The sequence below is a fragment of the Mchenga conophoros genome, linkage group LG6, assembly GCF_057382185.1.
Source record: "Mchenga conophoros isolate Kocher_MC1m ecotype Shallow Benthic linkage group LG6, M_conophoros_male_GT1.1, whole genome shotgun sequence".
NCBI lineage: Eukaryota > Metazoa > Chordata > Actinopteri > Cichliformes > Cichlidae > Mchenga > Mchenga conophoros.
In genome coordinates, this window is record NC_140531.1 from 18,759,886 (window position 1) to 18,779,067 (window position 19,182).

At 39.6% G+C, this 19,182-nt stretch overlaps 1 protein-coding gene across 1 annotated transcript; it reads left to right on the forward strand.

Moving 5' to 3' along the window:
- Positions 1-644: 644 nt before the first annotated feature.
- rnf150a (ring finger protein 150a) lies at positions 645-18,384 on the forward strand. Its single transcript, XM_085276596.1, has 7 exons — positions 645-1,359; positions 8,856-9,106; positions 10,268-10,339; positions 10,464-10,546; positions 10,648-10,744; positions 10,854-11,064; positions 14,852-18,384. The coding sequence occupies exons 1-7, from the start codon at positions 906-908 to the stop codon at positions 14,983-14,985; spliced, it is 1,302 nt and encodes a 433-aa protein (XP_085132722.1). The 5' UTR covers positions 645-905; the 3' UTR covers positions 14,986-18,384.
- Positions 18,385-19,182: the final 798 nt, after the last annotated feature.

Genomic DNA, 19,182 nt, shown 5'->3' on the forward strand with positions numbered 1-19,182 from the left:
TTGAATTATCTGTTTGAGCAAGGATTGGAAAATAAATATTACAAAGTTGGGCAATAATTAATTAAATTAACATAACATAACTCCCCTCAAGGCACTTCATACTGTAAGTTAAAAGATCCTACAATAATACAGAGAACCCCCAACAAGCAAGCATTTGGTGACAGTGGGAAGAGAAAACTCCCTTTTAACAGGAAGAAACCTTAGGCAGAACGAGGCTCGGGGATCTGTTTGGGTGTGAGGTGAGAGAAAATGGACAAAAGACAGGCTGTGAAAAAGAGCCCACAGTGCAATATTAGATATTTAAGATCTACTTTTTTATTAGGTTCCCAAGCTTTGGTAAATGGGCTGTCTCAAGCATAGCACAAATAAAGCATTACAAAAATCTACACATTTTTTGATGGATTTTATTTTTGTTGTTTTTCTTAAATATATAAAAGAAAATATAACCTAGAAGCTCGATTGTTTTTATTTATTTATGCTGCTATCTTTAAAGCCTAAATTGCTCTCCAATGGAAGGATGACCCTATAATATCCTGCAGTGATTTCTAACAGTTGTAGATTCATCACATGACGTCGTGGTCGGTCAGCGGCATCTTGTCCACGCCCAGGGCACGTGCTGATGAGCAGCGAGCCAGTCCTGGGCGAGGAAGGAAAACAGCTGACGGGGAACAACAACACAGAGTCGCCTTCTCCTGCAGGTGGTGGTGTACCGTGGACAAACTCTTTTCACACTTGGCCTGTTCGGGCTGCCGCCTGGCATCCTGGTCGTTATGTGGGTCTGATACATTTCTGAAGCATCTAAAAGAGGGTTTGATGCGAGCTCTGCGTTGAGGAGGAGGTGGAGGAGGACACACGGAGCTCGCCATCCATCCTCCCTCCCAAAAAAGAGCAGCAGCCGCCGCACAATGGCACCGTCCCTCATCCGAGCTTGCCGCAGTCTGGCTCTCTCGACGTGGCTGGTGTCGTTTTGCTTCGTCCACTTGCTGTGCCTGGACTTCACGGTTGCAGAGAAGGAGGAGTGGTACACAGCTTTCGTTAACATCACCTACCTGGACCCCGTCACGTCGCAGGTGAGGACGGAGAAAACCGAGTGCGGTCGGTATGGCGAGCACTCCCCTAAGAAAGAAGCTAGAGGTCTGGTCCTGGTGCCGGCCCTCCTGCAGGACAGACAGGGGTGCGACCCAAACATCAGGTTCCCTCCTGCCCCTCCAAACACCCCTTGGGTGGCGTTGGTAGCTACGGGGAATTGCACTTACCGGGAGAAAATCCGTAATGTCGCAAACCACAACGCCTCTGCAGTTGTCATATACAACGTGGGCTCCACTAGCGCCAATGACACCATAACAATGTCCCACTCAGGTAAGAGACAGCATGCCAACTCTTTTCCCTAACACTGTCCCAGACTCCTTCAGGCAGAACAGATAATCTACTACAAAATAGTCCCGGCTGTGTTACTGAGCCCTGAAAGCCCACATGCAACTAATCTTCAGCTTATTAAGTCTCCATCCAAGATCAGTGGCTTTCATCCCTGCAGTGAAGCCTGCGAGCTCTTCTGCTTCACTGCAATCACATCAAGCCTAATGTGTTATCAGTGTGTTACACCCGAGGAGCTCCTCGATCAGATATGGCCATATATTTGCCAGATGTGTTATTAGTGGAATAGTATTAGGTTGGGATAAATATATATACTGTATGTTTTATTCCTGAGCTATACTTGTTTATTACTCCACAGAAGCATACATAAATGAGGGTGGGTTTCAAACTGTGTGGCATAGAGTCTGCTGTTTTTTTTATTGTCAACTGCTGATTAAAAACATGGTGGGAAGTGTAGGGGAAACTTTTCCAGCTTCCAAAGTGCTGCATGCCACAAAGAGCTTGAGAACAATGGTCACAGATTGTCCATTTGAACTTCTGCTTCTTCTCGTTGTTTGACACTTTATTCCTCAGATAAATCTTGTTTGGTTACCTCAAAGCATGCTACAAATTCTAGCTACGAAATAAAACACAATAATCAGCTTCCAGTGCAGATGATGATGGAGTAAAGCTATAAAAACAGTATTTTAAATAAGGTTAATGTCCTTACATATGCTGAAAGTTATTCCCCACATTTTTTGTAAATAAATAAGAAATACTGTGGAAAAGAAAAAATAAGCCCATCTGTGTAAAGGATGACTTTGAGTGGGCTTCACCTGCTGTTCTGAAGAAGCACTCTTCTCTTTAGTCCAGAGGATGGGGCATTCATGTTTTCCTAGAATAATTTCAAATTTCAATTCATCTGACCACAGAACAGTTTTTTCACTTGGCCTCAGTTCATTTTTAATGATCTTTGGTCCACAGAAGACGGCGGTGTTCCTGGATCATGTTCACGCATGGCTTCTTTCTATGACAGAGGTTGTTTAACTTGTGTTTGCAGATGGCACAGTGAACGGTGTGCACAGATAATAATGATGATTCCTGGAAGGGTTTCTGAGCCCATAATGATTTCTAGAGTAGAATCATGCCTGTTTGTGATGCCTTGCCGCCCGAGGACCCAAAGATCACGCGCATCCATTGATTTTGAGTTTGAGAATAATTTGATGATCTTATGTCCTGTATATTCAAAAAGTCTTCAAGTTATTCATGAAATAAAAGGTTTTAAAATGTTACATTATTTTTAAGTTCTGTTCTGGTTGAAACATGGTTTTGTTAGATTTTCAAATCATTGCATTCTTTATATTTACATTTTACACAGCATCCCAGCTATGTTGGTTTGGGTTTGTTTTTACCGTCACAGAAGAAGAAGATGAGTACAACTTTCTTTATTATACGTGTATAAACCGAGTTTTAAGTTAGCCATGGCTATTCAATGTTGAAACCAGTCAAACCAGTTTGTTATTGAATGGAGAGTCCCCACTTTGTAAGGTATTTGCATTTAATCAAATAAGACAAGAGCCTCTAGACTCTCAGAAAGTGTAAGACAAGGATAGTCTGACAATCGCTCCTCAGTGTGACACTAAAGAACAGCAAACCAATCTTTTGACTGGTAACGCAGTCAGTACATGCAAAGCAAGCACTTAAAGACTAAAGCGAGTAAATGCAAAATGATCAAATAACACACCCATCACATTTTGATGACATAATCCATGTAAAAATCTCATGAAAACAACACTTTGTGTTCTTAGAGTCAGGTCTTTCCTCGTTGTTTTGCCAGAAGCGCTGTGTTGATTAATGGTAATTGGACAAACAGGGTTGTTTAAATAGCACCCCATGCAGAATAATTTACATGCTAACAGCTTTGTAGAACAATTGTAGTGTTTGTTTTTTGTTTATTTTTTTAATCTACCCCTCAAAGTCACATTGAAAGAGAATCGTAGATCTTTAGTTTTACCCACAATCCCTAAAAATCAGTAATGTAAGTCAAAGGGAAAATTCCTGCTATTCCTCTCACATTGCAGTTCTTAAATCTTTGGCTGTTGCAGATGACAACACGGTGCCTGAAGGCTGTTTGACAAAAGGATCTGTACAGAAACAGATGTTCAAACTAAAAATGCAAATCATAGTCACAAACACTGATCAGTCCACACAGAAAGGAGATGTATAAAAACTACTTGTAGGCCATGTTGGTGTAAGTTTCATGAGACTTGTATGTCTCATCCTGTGACTTACTCATGTCATTTTATTTTTAAGTTTTGTAAATGAACCTACAAATCACTGATAATGAACATTTAAAACAGCAGAGGACAGGAAATTTATCTGTGAGTATTTTGTTTCCTTTTGTCACACATGTTGTGTGACTCATACTATGTCGTACCAGGTATGATGTAGGACCCTGGTCTGGATGGACTAGAGGAGCATAGAGATAAAGCTGTGTGAATTAATATTATATCTATATTAATATGTAATTTCAAAACTGCTGCTAGTGCCACAAGACTGTTATTAACTCTCAGATCTCTTTCATCTCCTTAAAAAATGTTTTTCCTTTTTTATTTCCGTACTTTTTTTTTCTTCTTTTTTACTGCTTTGGTTCACTCCAACCACCACCATCAGTCTCCTACCAAACAGTGGACCCAGAACTCATTAGATACCAACATTGGACTACTGCTGCTTCATAGATGTGACTTTTTTTTCCCACAGCAAAGTTTTAAGGTTTTACTTTTTTTCAGTCAGCCTGTGTGTTGATGGTATATGACCATTAAACTTCCTCTGCTCCTCCTCTGTTTCTCACAAAGACTCCAGTGTGCAGACCTGGTTTACCTGGAGCATCAGATAAAAGGCACCAATCTATTTTTAACTCTTGCCCTGCTTCCAACCATGACATAAATATAAACTAAGGCATCTTTAAGAGAAAAGAAAAGGCAACAAGGAGAGGTACAGCGATAAAGCTGGTAGAGAGGAAGGAAGGTAATGGAGAGGGCTGTGGATAATGAAGCTGCTGCCAGAGAAAGAAGGGCAGACCAGAGCCAACACAGCTGGGCTGTAAAATCCACAGCTGCTAGAGGCAGAAACTCGGCATGGCATTATCCAGTTTAAGTCTTTCTTCTCAAGCCTGATTTGTCTAAATGCTTTGTTCAACTTTAAAGAGATAATTTAGGTTTCTGAATAACCCATGTAGAAATTAACTTATTCATTATGTAAACGAGGGTTTCTCACTTCTGGAAAATTATTACTGTTGTTTCCAACCATTCAGATCATGGCACATATGAAAAAAAAAACAAAAAAACTAACTAGTCGTTCCGAGATGTCCAACATTCATTATCTCACAGGTTCATATGTGCAGAGTTACATAGGTTTGAGCTTCAAACTAGTCTTTTTCCAGTTATCTAGTGGGATTAAGAGAGTGGGACCACATATATTATGGTTGCAAAACACAATACCCTGTTCAGTAGCCGTCATCCACAGGCAGAATGTGAGTTTTGATAGCTGATTCAGATTCAGTCTTCACAGTCTGTGCTCTCATGTCAGATCTTGCCATCACTGCTCTGGCAGCTTAGCTGCTGAAACGCTCCCAAGCTGGCAAATGTGTTGCGTTACTATGACAGAGGGCTACCATATGCTGTCACATCAAAATGACATAATTTTGTCATTTTACTCTTTTTGTCTCTGTGTGTGTTTGAAAATGTGGCTTAAATATGTTTAATGGAACTGCTGTTTTCTGTCAAAGCCACAGCATCTGCTTTGTGTCACAGCTAGTTTTCCTTCAGTCCACTGCTGTTAATAAAGATGTAAATCTATAGTAATCAGTGCCTCAGCGATGTCTACAGGAGGCCTAGATCCTTTTAAAGACATTAACCACACAGCCCGGACAGGCTGGTGCCAACTAAATTAACCCCATTCAGTATTAATCCACTCTTTGCTTCCACATTTTGGCCAAGTGGGTCTGAAAGACACAGATCTTTCACTAGTTCAGCCTCAGTCTCCGACATTGCCCTCCTGTTTTTAGAAGCAGCTATTTTTATCTGCTCTCACTGCGTCACTGTGAGCAGAAGAAGGAGATAAGTGTCGAGGCTTAGGGAAACCTTACTTGCCCTGTTATGCCTTTTCTCGTTTCTGTTAGCTATTAAGATTATACTGCCCGTACACGGTTGTTTAAAGGTCTACAGATTTGGGCAGTTTTATGTTTCAAGTTGTTTACCGTTTAACAAGACGTGGTGCAGTTTTATCTTGTGTTTGCAAAGGCAAATGTTATATCACAGTGACTTTTCCCCTCTACCATATGGTCATGCTTAGTAAAACCATAAATCCGCAGGCCGGGAGCATGTGTCTCTAAGGTTACAGATTGAAAAATAGGTGTAAAAACAGGAAGCATTACGTATGTTATCAGGTAGAGAGAATTACCTTACATTATTGGGGAAGTAAAGCTTAGTTCAAACACCTGTTTAAAAACTTTAAAACTGTCTTCATCCTATGTGAAACTTTTATGAGCGTGAGAAGACTCATAGGGAGAGACTGAGATAAAGAAGTGTGACAGCAAGTGGCCTTTACAGTCTGAACATAACCTTGTGTGCAGCCGGATATTACCATCTGTTTTCAGTCCAAATAAAAGCTTTTGTTTTCTCTCTCATTTTTTTAAAGTATTGTTTGCTTTAGAAACTCCAGCACGAATAAGCTCATTATGAGAAAGCTGCTATCTAATGTTTGTGTTTGTGCTAATATTGAAAACACTGCCAGTTGGATGATGAATATAATGCCCAGTTCTTTCAATGCACTTTAAATCCTGATAAATTTAAAAAAAAAAAACTTTTCCTGTATTTTTGCTTTTATAAGCTTCTTGGCTTGAAACTCACTTTGCTGATCCTGACATAAATCACTAAAACTGTGGCTTTTTAATCCTTTGTCGTGTAAAATATAGAAGCTGTTGACTGGGAATTATTATTATTACTCTCATGCTGTCTTTGTGATGGATTCATAGCATTTGTGATATTTAAACAGTACTCTGTGTATTTGAGATGCTTGTTGGGATGGCAGTGTGAATAAAGCCACTCTCTCTAGTGACAGATACAAGGTGTGACCCACCATGGGGAGCGTGTCCCTAGAAACTGAGTTCTACAGTCACTTTGTCCGATGTGTCATTTCCTCATCACACAGGGCAGATTAATGCTGCATTTTCAGAACAGATACAAATGTCCCCATTTCAGACTCTATAAAAGATTGCTTTTAAGTCTGGAATTAACTAAATATTTTTTATGTAGTATTTAATATTGATCATTCAGAAGGCCGGGCGGCAGGGTCTTGCATGTGCTTCCTGTGCCTGTGTGGGTTATCTGTGGGTACTCCGGCTTCCTCCTGCAATCCAAACACATGCGCAGGTTTGTTTTAAGTGGCTGTTCTAAAGTGGCCCAATGTCACAAAATTCAACGTAACATGATTCAGATGAGAAAATTGTGACTTAAAGTAGTAATTAAAATCATAAATGGTTCATTACAACAAGTTTAAAATGTAATGTAATTCCCTGTACAACTCAGTACAAGTACTTAAGAATGATGAATGATGTAGCAATGTTACGGCATATGAGTTTCCAGTTTATAAATATGTTCCATGCCTTCAAAATTATAAATGGACTGGTACTTATGTAGGACCTTTATACTCAGGGTGGTTACCTAAACCTCTTCCCACTACAAGCTCATCCACCCAATCATGTGCACATTCATACAGCAATTTTGATCTATGCCTTTTTACTAACACGCACACACTCAAACTCTGTTGTTCAGTATCTTGGTCGTGGATCATGTGAACAGGAGGAGCCGCTCGACCACTGCTGAGCAGCCACCCCGCTAATTACTCTAATTGTAGTTGCGTTAAGAGGCTTATACAAAGCACAATGTCATCTGATACTAAAACCCATAAAAATCAGACAATGTAAATATATCCTTTCTCCCTGGGAGTTTTTCACAAATCACTGCATCACTGCATTCTCGTATATAAAAATCGTGTAAGTGTTTTACAAGAATAGCAAGTTGTTTAAAGACAGAAGAAAACTGTAGAAAAAAAGCAGCTCAAAGTACAATTTAAAGTCTCTCCCTTAATGAGAGATGCTCAGAGCGTCTGTATTACATAATCCTTCATTGTGCACAACAAGCAAATCAACAGATGGTTGCTGGCAGGAAGCCTCCGACACCGAGAGTGAGGCTTTAGTTCATCTGTCCTGTCTAAGCTCCCAGCAGCCTGCTCAAGATTCCTCTTTACTGTAGCACACACCAGTCTGAGTCGGCAGAGTTTTAGCACCTCCTCTGCTCTGAAGCACCGTTTTTAAATGCTCGGGTTGTGGTTGGATGTGTGGCAATTTGCTCTGTAAAATATAAAGTAGTGCTGTATGCAAATATCTGCTTTTGTTTTTCCTTTTTATTGGATTTATCGGTGCATACTGTTTTGCCTAACTCCAGTTTTTTTGTATAAAAGGAAATATTTGTTGTTTGCCCTGTGAATAGCCATCACTACCTCCACCAAGGAGGTTACATTTTGGTGGTGTTTGCGTGCGTGTGTCATCACTCTCATGATAGCTCGAACAGCTTTGAATGAATTCTAAAAAAAGCTTTGTAGGGGTGTAGAGTGAGGTCATGTTAACAATCCATTATATCTGGCTTCCATCCACCGAGGTCACCTTAATGATTTAACTAGAAACTATGATTCTTAAAAGTGTGTATAAAGTGTGTATTTTCAACATATAAAAAGTTACATATATGTCAGTATGTTTCGTAAATATAATAAATCATTCTAAATATCACGTTTTTTTTTATTATGACCTTGTTATGTGCATTAGGTTATAAGAGTTTAAATAATAACAAAAGTATACTTTTTTGCAAACAAAATAAAATTGTGATCAAAAAACCTTTTCGCTTGATGATTTATTGTTTAGATATTTAAATTAATTTTACTAAGCAATGAAATAAGTGCTACACAAGCGCTGTATTTAAATATATACAAATAGCAAAAAAAAATAAAAAAAATAATTGTACTCAAAACAAAGTCAAGTATATTAAAATGGATTTCAACCAGATAAATAATAAAATCCTATAATTTCAAACTTCTTAAAGTTTGTTTAAAAAAAAAAAAGAACAAAGAAAACAAAAACAAAACAAAACAAAAGAAAAATTTTCAGTTCAGTTGTATTTATATAGAGCGAATTCCCAACAACAGTTGCCTCAAGCTGCTTTATATCGTAAGGTAAAGAGCCTACAATAGTACAAAGAAAACAGAGAAAACCCCAACAGTCATTTGACCCCCTATGAGCAAGTATTTTTGTGTTAGAAAATAATAAATCAATATTTTAAAAGTAAACATTTTGCACAAGATAAAGAGTTATTTTATTTCCTCACTTGCAGCACTGATTCATCTCCTGAATGTCTCAATTTGTACTTCCTGTGTTGCGTGTTGTGTAGACACAGGCGATGTTGTGGCCATCATGATCCCGGAGCGTAAAGGCCGTGAAATCGTGGCCTTGCTCGAGCAGCACATCATGATCATGTTGCAGATCACTATAGGAACCCGCAACCTGCAGAAGTACGTGAGCAGAACGTCCGTGGTGTTTGTGTCCATCTCCTTCATCGTCCTCATGATCATCTCCCTCGCCTGGCTTGTCTTCTACTACATCCAGAGGTTCCGCTACGCTAACGCACGAGATCGCAACCAGGTATGTCTGTGTGCAGCCGATGTGTTTCTGACGGGGATAGTGTTGCAGCCGTGTGGTGGATTTTCCCATATGGCCCTGCTCCAGTGTGAACGTAAGGAAAGATCCAAAATTAGCCTGACACCTGGCTGAACACGAGCATGGCAGCCCAGTGAACCATCAAACTGTGCAAATACCTTTCTTGTTGGGTTTTTTGCCATCTCTTTATGAATGGGCTGCTCTGACATTGTAGTGACGTCTGTAATGACGATCCATCACCACGGCTGTTATGATAGGGGCCGTGGCTGTGACAACTATTGTTTGTGTTTTCAATTTGAATTATACTGATTAATGTTGTAAATAGGGTACAGCTGCAATAATGAACAAATCTGCTTTCAATTCATAATGTGAGACAGACGTGGAGCAGTTCAAGCACGACTGTCTGTTATTATAATACAACTCCATGAATCGAGTTTTTGTTTTAATCCAGATTGTGGAAATGGGGTCATTAACAGATGGATGAGTTTATCTATGTGTCGTGTATCTATATCTACACTTTAACTAATGACTCCTTTATTCACACATCTGTCGTTTTTATTGCTGAGACTTTTGAAAACGTTTCAAATTCAGTCTGATGTTTACTTGGTGAGATCTTCTGGTTGCTTTTGAGATCTTTAGTCTAGCCTCTTTGCAGTAACATAATTAGTTGAAACATTTTCTGAATCTGTTTTATTGTTATACAAACGCAGACAACCAATCAAGTCAAGTAACAACAAGTGTTTTTCACATGGTCACCTGCCGCTTTATTGGGTACACCTTGCTCGTACAGGTTTGGACACCGTGTTGCCTTCAAAAGCGGGTCCAAACTCTTCCTTTAACAAGGTGCTGTGATTTTGTTCCATGTTGACGAGATAGCATCACATAGTACGAGGAACAGCACGGTTGATCTTAGTTGATTTCATCAAGAAAGATGAAACTTTATCAGCTTTTTGTCATTGCAAGCCAATATACACTATTAACCAAGGCTACTTTGTTTTAAAAGACAATTTAAATTCCTGAATTGTTCATTCATATATATATATATATATATATATATATATATATATATATATATATATATACATATTTAAATTTAAATGTTGTTAATAAAGTAATTTTTTTTGTATCTCTGTCTTTTTCATACAGAGGCGTTTGGGAGATGCTGCCAAAAAAGCCATGAGTAAACTTCAGCTACGCACTATCAAAAGAGGAGACAAGGTAACTCAAGTCTAAAAGTACACATACGGCCACAAAAGTCTTCTTATTTATGTTTGAATTACATGACATGAATTTGATCATTTTTAAAGAATTTATTGGCCTCTTATTTTCTGTCTTGTTTAAGGAAACAGAGTCGGACTTTGACAACTGTGCAGTTTGTATTGAAGGTTATAAGCCTAATGATGTTGTAAGGATATTACCATGCAGGTAACTTTTATTTATACCTTACATATATATATTTTTTCTGTGGGGAAAAAATCACATGCACTGTAATATATGTTTTTTGCACTGCTGTCTTGTTTGGTCAGACATTTCTTCCATAAGCACTGTGTAGACCCGTGGCTCCAAGACCACCGAACGTGTCCCATGTGCAAAATGAACATCCTCAAAGCCCTGGGAATCCCAGTGGGTTGTTTTGCTTTATCACACAGATAAAGTGATAATGTAACTAATCAAACCTTACATAAAGCTTTGGCAGTGATAAAGACATTAGGATGCCTCTGATATGTTCCAGTTTAGCGCGGACTGCTCGGATGAGGTTCCTCCAGACTACGAGATGTCTGTCGGAGGTCCGCCTACCAACCCCATTAGTGGAGCGAGCGAAATCACAGTTAACGAGAGCTCGGTAGTGTTGGATCCAGCAGAAAGAGGAATAGACCTGCCGGCACTCCATCCTGAGACAGAGTCAGCGCTTCAGGCGGGGGAGAGCCGTATCTTTGCCAGCAGTACGTACAGACATTTTTTACTTATAGCAGCCTGTGATAGTGGTGGACAGTACAAACCTGATTCTGAAAAAGTTGGGATTCTGTGTAAAATGTAAATAAAAACAATGCAAAGATTTCCATAAACTCATATTTTAAGAAAAATATTAGCTCATTTTGAATTTGATGGCAGCAACACGTGAAAAAAGTTGGGATGGAGGCAACAAAGTGCTGGAAAAGTAAGTGGTGATAAAAAGAAACGGCTGTAGGAAAAATTAATTAGGTTATTTGGCAACAGGTCAGTTACACAATTGAGTATAAAAAGAGCATCTTAGAGAGGCTTAGGGTTTTTTTGTGTATGTAATATACGAAAGTACTGATATCTGAGTACTTCCTCCAGGCACATATATTACGCTGAGGAGTTGGGGAAATCCAGTGCTAATTCACACTTTAACACAATTAAGAAAATCTGTTTTCCAACAGCCTGCCCTTTGTGACGTTTAATGCATCCATGTTTGATTGTTTTCAAATTAAATATACATGAGGTCAGTCCTCCTGTCTAAGATAAAAACAAGAGGAAAAACTCAAGAAAGTCACTAACTAACCTACCTAAAATCTTCGTTCATTGCATTTCTGTAACTTATATAATCACCTAAGGGCTGTGGTGTTGCCTAATAGCTGCAAGCTATTAGCACTTTGCAGCGTGTGTTTATGGGTGTGAGTTCATGCAGAAGCTCTTATGTGTTTCTCCGAACATGATCTCTGAAGCCAAACTATTTTACATTTTACCAAAACAGGGAGTGGGGAGTTTAAGTGTTTTTTTGTAGCAGCATGTTTTTTTAAGCAGTTGTTAAATTGACAAAAAAAACAAAGAATGCGTTTTGTTACTCTTTCTTTATATGATAATAAATCCAATAGTGTTTCACAATTTTTCCTACTTGCAAAGGATAGTATCGTAAACCTGCTGATTTAAGTTTACTTGCACATAACAAGTTAATTGAGAGGTAGTATATCAGTTTGCCAGAGGCACAGATCGTAGTCGAGTGCGATGAGAATGTAAATCGGACCGAATAAATCGTATGTTGCAGCTCGTGCACCAGTGCGCAAACAGATGATGGCACTGACAGGAAGTCAGCATGGGATAAACAAGCTGATCTGCCAGGATTTCTGCTGTAGCGGCTTGGCAGTGATGAAGTGCCAGTCATGTTGCTCTTTACCCTGAGTAATTAGCAGGACTAGTAATGTAGCTATCACTCTTTCCAGTCAGCCATTTAGTGCAGGTAAAAAGACCCTGATTTCTGGACTTCTGTCTTAATGCATTGCTCACGTGCATATATGAAGACTGAAAACATTGTTAGTTGTTGAACAAACCTGTTTCTGTTTAACATGAAACAAGAGCTTGAGCAAAAGTAATCTGCTTTTTCACATTTGTGTATCTGACATGGATGCCATTCAACCATCACATAAGCACTGAAGCATACTTTGGAACACTCTGTACATGTCCACAATTTCATTATACATGTACAATGACAATGAAGGGCTATTCTATTCTTTTAAAATTCCAGCTTCGTTTTCTGCTTCGAAACCCTCTCCACAGTTCAGCAGGAGAGAAGGGAAAAAAAACATTTGAGAGCATCATTTGTCTGTATGACAGCACCAGTTGTTTTCTGCACACTTGCATGCAGTTTTTTCAAGGTTGGTGGTAGGAAGGTTGCTCAGTCCTCTTTGGTAACATCACACACATCTATGGGTTACACCAACTGTTCATTAATGCAGTTAATTATTAGTATATTATAGTTATTAGTGCACTTATGCATAGACATGGTCAAAACAGCCTACTGTACTAAGCATCAGAATGGGGGAGAAAGGGGATTTAAGTGACTTTGAATGTGGAATCATTATATAGTTGTTGGCATGAGATGGGCTAATATTTCAGTAACTGATGACCTGCTGATGATTTTCCCACACAAAAATGTCCAGGGTTTACAGAGGATGGGCCTGAAAAGAGAAAATATCCAGTGCGTGCCAGTTCTCAATGCCTTGCTGACAGAAAGCAAACAGTAACTCAAATAACCACTCATTACAAGTGAGGTGTGCAGAAGAGCACATAGACTACAGCAGTAGCAGAAGACCGTCTGGGTGCTAAACCAGTGAGCTAAATAGTTGTAAACTGAAATATCTAGTGAGTGGTACTTCTCTGGGTGAAAACATCATGGGAGAATGTCCATACTCCTTTGAGTTGGTAGGAAGGCAAAAGAAACTCCAATAACCACTTGTTACAGCCAAGCTATGCAGAAGACTTGTTAGAGCCAAGGTATGCAGCTGAGCCACATATCACACCCCATCACATGCCCCTATCACCTTCTCTTGTCAGTACAAACCGTACGGACTGAAGAAGGCCATTTTTCCCTTGGACTCTGCAGACAAGGGAATCTCTCAGTAGCACTTGGTTAAATCCAGCATTGTGAAAAAGTGAGCAGTGCCTCTCCAGTCCAGGGACCTTATCAGCGCGGGGCATTGGGTAGGCATCCGACTAAGACACCTTGCCTTGTGGTAGTCAACACAGAACCGTATAGAGCCATCTTTCTTCAACACAAGAACTATGGGGCTACAGCAGGCGCTGTGTGAGTCTTCTATCACTTCTATTTTCAGCATTTCAGCCAATTCTTTCTAAACAATTTGTCTCTTATGCTCAGGTAACCTGTAGGGCTGTGAATGCACTGTCATGCCATGGTGCGTTTCAAAATTCAAAATGCTCTCTGGGCCTGTGTGAGATGGCCATCAGAAATGGTGGAATTTTGCACCTCCGGGCCCAATTCATCTCTTTCCGTAGCCAGACTCACCAGAGAAGCGGTTTCAGCTTCTTTCCATGCATTGAGGTTGAGGTTGAGGTGATATATCTGTGTGGTTCCTCCCCTGTCTGACCATACCACTTCACGTAGGACCCCCACCCTCTGAGTTACCACAAAGGGTCCTTGCCACCTGGCGAGTAACTTTGGGCTGGAAGAAGGTTCTGTGTTAACTACCACATACTCTGCCATGGGGTTGTAACTCTTCCCCACAGTCACCATCGGACGTTGATAAAGGTCATGAACACATCCTCACACACTGCCCCAACAGGTTATTAAAACCTGGCCAATCTGTCTCCAGAATTAGAGATGCGTCAGGCGTGAACTAACCGCAGCCTTCACACTATGCATTTTGCCCTTGTATTTAATTTGGAACAGCATTATGGGATATTTGTGTATGTCCTCATGCACACACCTAACCTCCTCCCACTCTGCCTCCAGCAAAGCCCCGGACCTAAACCAGAATTTGGTGGACTATAGCCCGGCGTATAGCCCCTTGGGTTCTTGTCAAGTTGCAGAATAAAGTTGTTACTGAACAGATGGCAGTCTGATGCCAAGACAGAGCAATGTGACAACAGTGTGACAAAAATGAAGGAGTAATCTAAAACTTGCATTTCCCGCTGGCTTCTAAACAGCTGACACAATTAATGAACTAGCTGCAGCTTAAGAGCCACAGATTTTACTCTCCTTTGGAAAAGTGCGAGTAAAAGTAAGCCTTACATGTAACAGATGCCCAAAGCGCCACTCTAAATGGTAATGTTTCTCATGAATTGCAACTTTTCTATATTCATTCAAAGGTGCCTTGTTAGTGTGTTCACAACATGTTTCTGCTGGCTCTAAAAAAAAGGTTGAAAAATCAGTTACCACATTTTTTAGTGGCGATGACATTAGCCAAAAGTATTAAAGACACAGCTGCCTGTGATGTGTCAGTTAATGTATCAACTTGCTCTCTTGCCCTTTAGGTGAGCACCAGCCTCCACTCAGCAGTGATTCAGACACTTCAATCATCGTGGGCATTGAGGTAGGCATGTCGGAATTAGACCTATCCACTGAGCAGGAATGTGATGCCACCAAGTCCAGAGCCAATCAGAGCTGAGACAAATAGCACAAAACTCATAGGACAAGGAGGAAAAAAGCAGGACTGGGTGATCAGGGTGCTCCCCAAGATTATCCAGTGATGAAGTGACCTGGCTGAAGATGAATGTAAATGAGCAATACAAGTGATAGCAGCACAAAATACCTGGTTCTTTCTTCACTTGACTAAAAAAACGGATTAATCCCTGCATCTATGGATATTTAGCTCGCTCATTTCCTGATGCCAGGATGGCTAGTCACACCCCTCACCATGTGGTGACCAACAGTTTGTACATTCAGTCTTTTCACATCCTGAAACCATCCTAACTACACATACAGTAACTCTGGAGGTGTATGAGCCCTTCACAGTTGTTTGTCCCGAGTGAGACAAACCAAACCTGCTGCCGAAGAAAAAGCAAGGCCTTCTGCACACCATTTTCCAGCTTTAATCAATAGAAAAATAGGAGTGGATTCTTTGACTTCCTGGTACAAGATCACTGCCAACAAATCCAGAAGTTGTACTGATATGGCGTGCACCTGCATGGCGCATTAGGAGAGCACCTGAGTGGTTTTCTTCTGATTCTCCAACAGTTGGTGTGACTTTCCACCAGCAGTTCTTCAGCTTCAGACTTGAATGTTAGCTCTGTTGTCGTCGCATGACATTAAGAATTTGGAATATGAAGGCACACAAGCTGTAATTTCAGAATTTCTCAGTGTAATTGTTTTTGTTACTATTTTGTGGTTCTCAGTTTTTAAAACTTTGACTTTACCGACTAAATATTCCTGTCATGGAGAGACAAATGAGCAAACACAAGCTAGATGTTTCTGTCCTCACATCTGACAATCATAGCTTGTCCTAAGCAGTTTGAAGTGATGTCACTCTCTGCCCTGCTGAAACTGCTGCCTGCTGAAACTTCACAACATGTGAAGTAAGGGATCATGTTCTCACTGCTGCTAAACACAGCTGTAGCTGTAGCTATAGCAGTTGTCACTACCAATTTCTCCCACTGTGCACACTTCCCTATACAAGCCTACACAAACCAGCCAATATAAATACGTCAACAAGTCTTTGTGCCAAGCTTGTCTTTTGCATATTAGCCATTGTTATTTGTCATTAAAGTTAATTGCCTTGGCTGACAGGCTGGAACTACACTAAATCTTTTCGTGATTACCACCCTAATGAATAACATCAGGGCAATAAATTATGTCAGTTGAAAAGACTGTGTTAGATAATAAAGGAGGCAGGGCTCGGGTTCATTCAAGGAATTCTCTGCCCCAAGCATTTTTTTTTTCTTTGTCCTGGCATGAACAGTTACCAGCATGGAAACATTTACAGTCTTGGAGTGAGTTTACACTAAACTGGCTAGTTTTGCCAAACAGCATCGATGTACCGTACCCACAGGGTTTTTAGCATGGATCTGCAAAAAAGTGGAAAGAAATTAACAGCATTTGGAAATGTTAAAAATAAGACAGCTAACTTACTACAGTTTGGAAGCACATGTACAAAAATGGTTCTGAATTTAATATAACTAAATATTTTCATTGAGAAGGCATGTGACAACTTATGGTAAAACATAGCTTCAGTGCTTTAGCCCATGAAAACGTACAAAAATATAGCAACTATAACAGATTCTTTTATATTATTAACAAATGTGCTGTTATAGTGAAGACCCTAAACTCTTCAGTGTTTTGAAATTTTACAATGAGTTTCAGCCACAGTCTGTATATAAAAAATGGACAAACCTCCCCATTTGTGTAAGTGAAGACAGTGCCTTAAACCTGCATTCTTTCTAATGGCCAGCAGGGGGCGAGGGAAATTCTGAATGCTTAAAAGTCTATGAGAAAATGATCCCTTGAGATTGTGCAGCATCGTTGGGTTGCCGGTCAGCTCCTTTCCGTTTCCTTTACCTCCATTTCTTACTTCCAGCTCGAGGCTCCAAAACAGGACTCAAACCAGCGGGTTACATCATAGCAGTCATGTCCATCATTTATATGCAGACTATGGTTTGAGCTCATTGTCTTACAGTTGATTTGCTCTCACTGCTCTCAGACGATCATTTGTTTTCAGAAAATCTCTCCTCAGTCTAGACTACCTGCCCAGAGCCAAAAAAATGACACAAAAAATTATTCTATCGGGATCAGATGAAGACCAAGACTGAAGTTTATTGTGTTCTGTTTACTTGATTCTGCTGCCACCAAGTGGTCAAAATTATGAAATTATTATTATGATTATGAAATAATTATTTTCAGCATTTTATCAATATACTTGTTTTCCTTATCCCAAATTCAACACTACTCTAAAAAGACTGTTTTTGAGAAAATAATGTAGCTAACTCAGCATGTGCTCCAGAGTGGAAGCTGACTGTTAATGCAATTACATTTATTGTTTTGTTGTTGTTGTTTTTTCATCTAGTTTTTTTTTTTTTTTTTTTAGATTAATTGCTTTTTAAAGAAGGTCTCGTAAATGTTAGCCGAATTTAAAGCTCATTTGGGTCCATTTCCTCTTACATTCCTGCAGCCATGCACACTGAAGAAGCACAAACCCACCGATATAGTCATTGGAGCCATCGGGCTCTAACTGCTGGTTCTCTCTTTAGTCATTTCCAAGAGCAGCTGACTCTATTATTTAAGGCATATGGTCAAACTCATTCTTGCTTTGGTCAGTCAATATCTGTATGTGCAAATATCTAAGTTTCAGAAATAACTGGTGTTAGGAGGCTTATATTGTAATTCTTTATTTGATAGCTATGATCACTACACTCTAGTAAAAGTTAAAATATTCAGGTTGTGTCTGCAGTTTTTCATTTTGATATAATACCTACAGGTGTAAGCTTGACAGTTTTTAAGTTTCCTCGTTTAACTGGAAGATTTCACAAATTTCCATTTTTATAAGCACTTATATAATGAAATGAAATCAGAGTTTTAAATCATCTGACAGACTGCATTTCTTTTGTGTTGAGGACATGAAGGTTAACAAAGATCCTGATTTTCACTAGAGACATAGCAGCTGAAATCTCACCCTACTGGGATCGTTAATCCCCTCATGCTACATGAGCTCAGGCTAAAAATCGAACAGCACAATACAAAGGCATACCCAAAAGTTGTTTGTTTTACCCTCTGATATTTTAAACTCTTGGATTTTCTTTTCTATCATCATGTCTCTAAGGCTTCCATCTAATTGTTTGCTTAGTTGGTACAATGACAAAGTAAAGCAAAGTGCATTTATTTACAGTGCTACATGGCTGGGCTTTGGTTGTGTTGCCAAGTTCAAAAATAAAAAATAAAAATAAGGTTTTCCACAGTTTAAGGCCTTTTTGTTACAGAGCAACTTAAACTGCGTGATGAAGGTCTCTCAGTTTTGTCTGTTTACAACATTTTACTAACAACTTTCTCTGGGGAATAAATGAACTCAAACACCGAAGACATGTCAGCTTATTTCATCTAATAAGAGTTTGTGTCCTGATGAAGAAAACAACACCAGTGTCCCTAACAGTAACTGTAACTTCAACATTGTTTAACGCACTACCTTTATTACTTATTTAAATCATTTCCAACATGTTTTCTGGAAAGAAAAAATGTAATTGCAACAATTTTTGGGGAAAATATAAAGCTCTTCTTAAACTTTATGTGAAAGTGTCAATAGAAACTAGTTAAATGGCCTGTATTTGTATAGCGCTTTACTAGTCCCTAAGGACCCCAAAGCGCTTTATACATCCAGTCATCCACACACAGTGGTGATGGCAAGCTACATTGTAGCCACAGCCACCCTGGGGCGCACTGACAGAGGCGAGGCTGCCGGACACTGGTGCCACTGGGCCCTCTGACCACCACTAGTAGGCAACGGGTGAAGTGTCTTGCCCAAGGACACAACGATCGAGACTGTCGGAGCCGGGGCTCGAACCGTCAACCTTCTGATTACAAGGCGAACTCCCAACTCTTGAGCCACGATCGCCCCCACCCCACCCAGTTATCCTGCCTTAAAGAGACATTTTCTTTTTTTCACCACCTGCCACATTTTAAAAATCAAAATCAAACTACATTGAACAACAAACTTACATATTTTACATAAAAATAGTTTCATTAATGATGCATGTAATATAAATAATATGTAGTTTAGTTTATGCTTGCTTGTAGTGCGATTATCTCTGAACTTACCTGAAATGAATCATCACGTATCATCAATACTCTATTTTCCCAATAATTGTTTGCAAATCATTTT

What these genes read in the sequence shown, in the direction of transcription:
- rnf150a (XM_085276596.1), top strand. Translation starts at nt 906, where the DNA reads ATGGCACCGTCCCTCATCCGAGCTTGCCGCAGTCTGGCTCTCTCGACG. An exon ending in TCAAAGCCCTGGGAATCCCA is followed by an intron (nt 10,745 to 10,853) that starts GTGGGTTGTTTT and finishes GATATGTTCCAG; the next exon opens with TTTAGCGCGGACTGCTCGGA. An exon ending in GAGCCGTATCTTTGCCAGCA is followed by an intron (nt 11,065 to 14,851) that starts GTACGTACAGAC and finishes CTTGCCCTTTAG; the next exon opens with GTGAGCACCAGCCTCCACTC.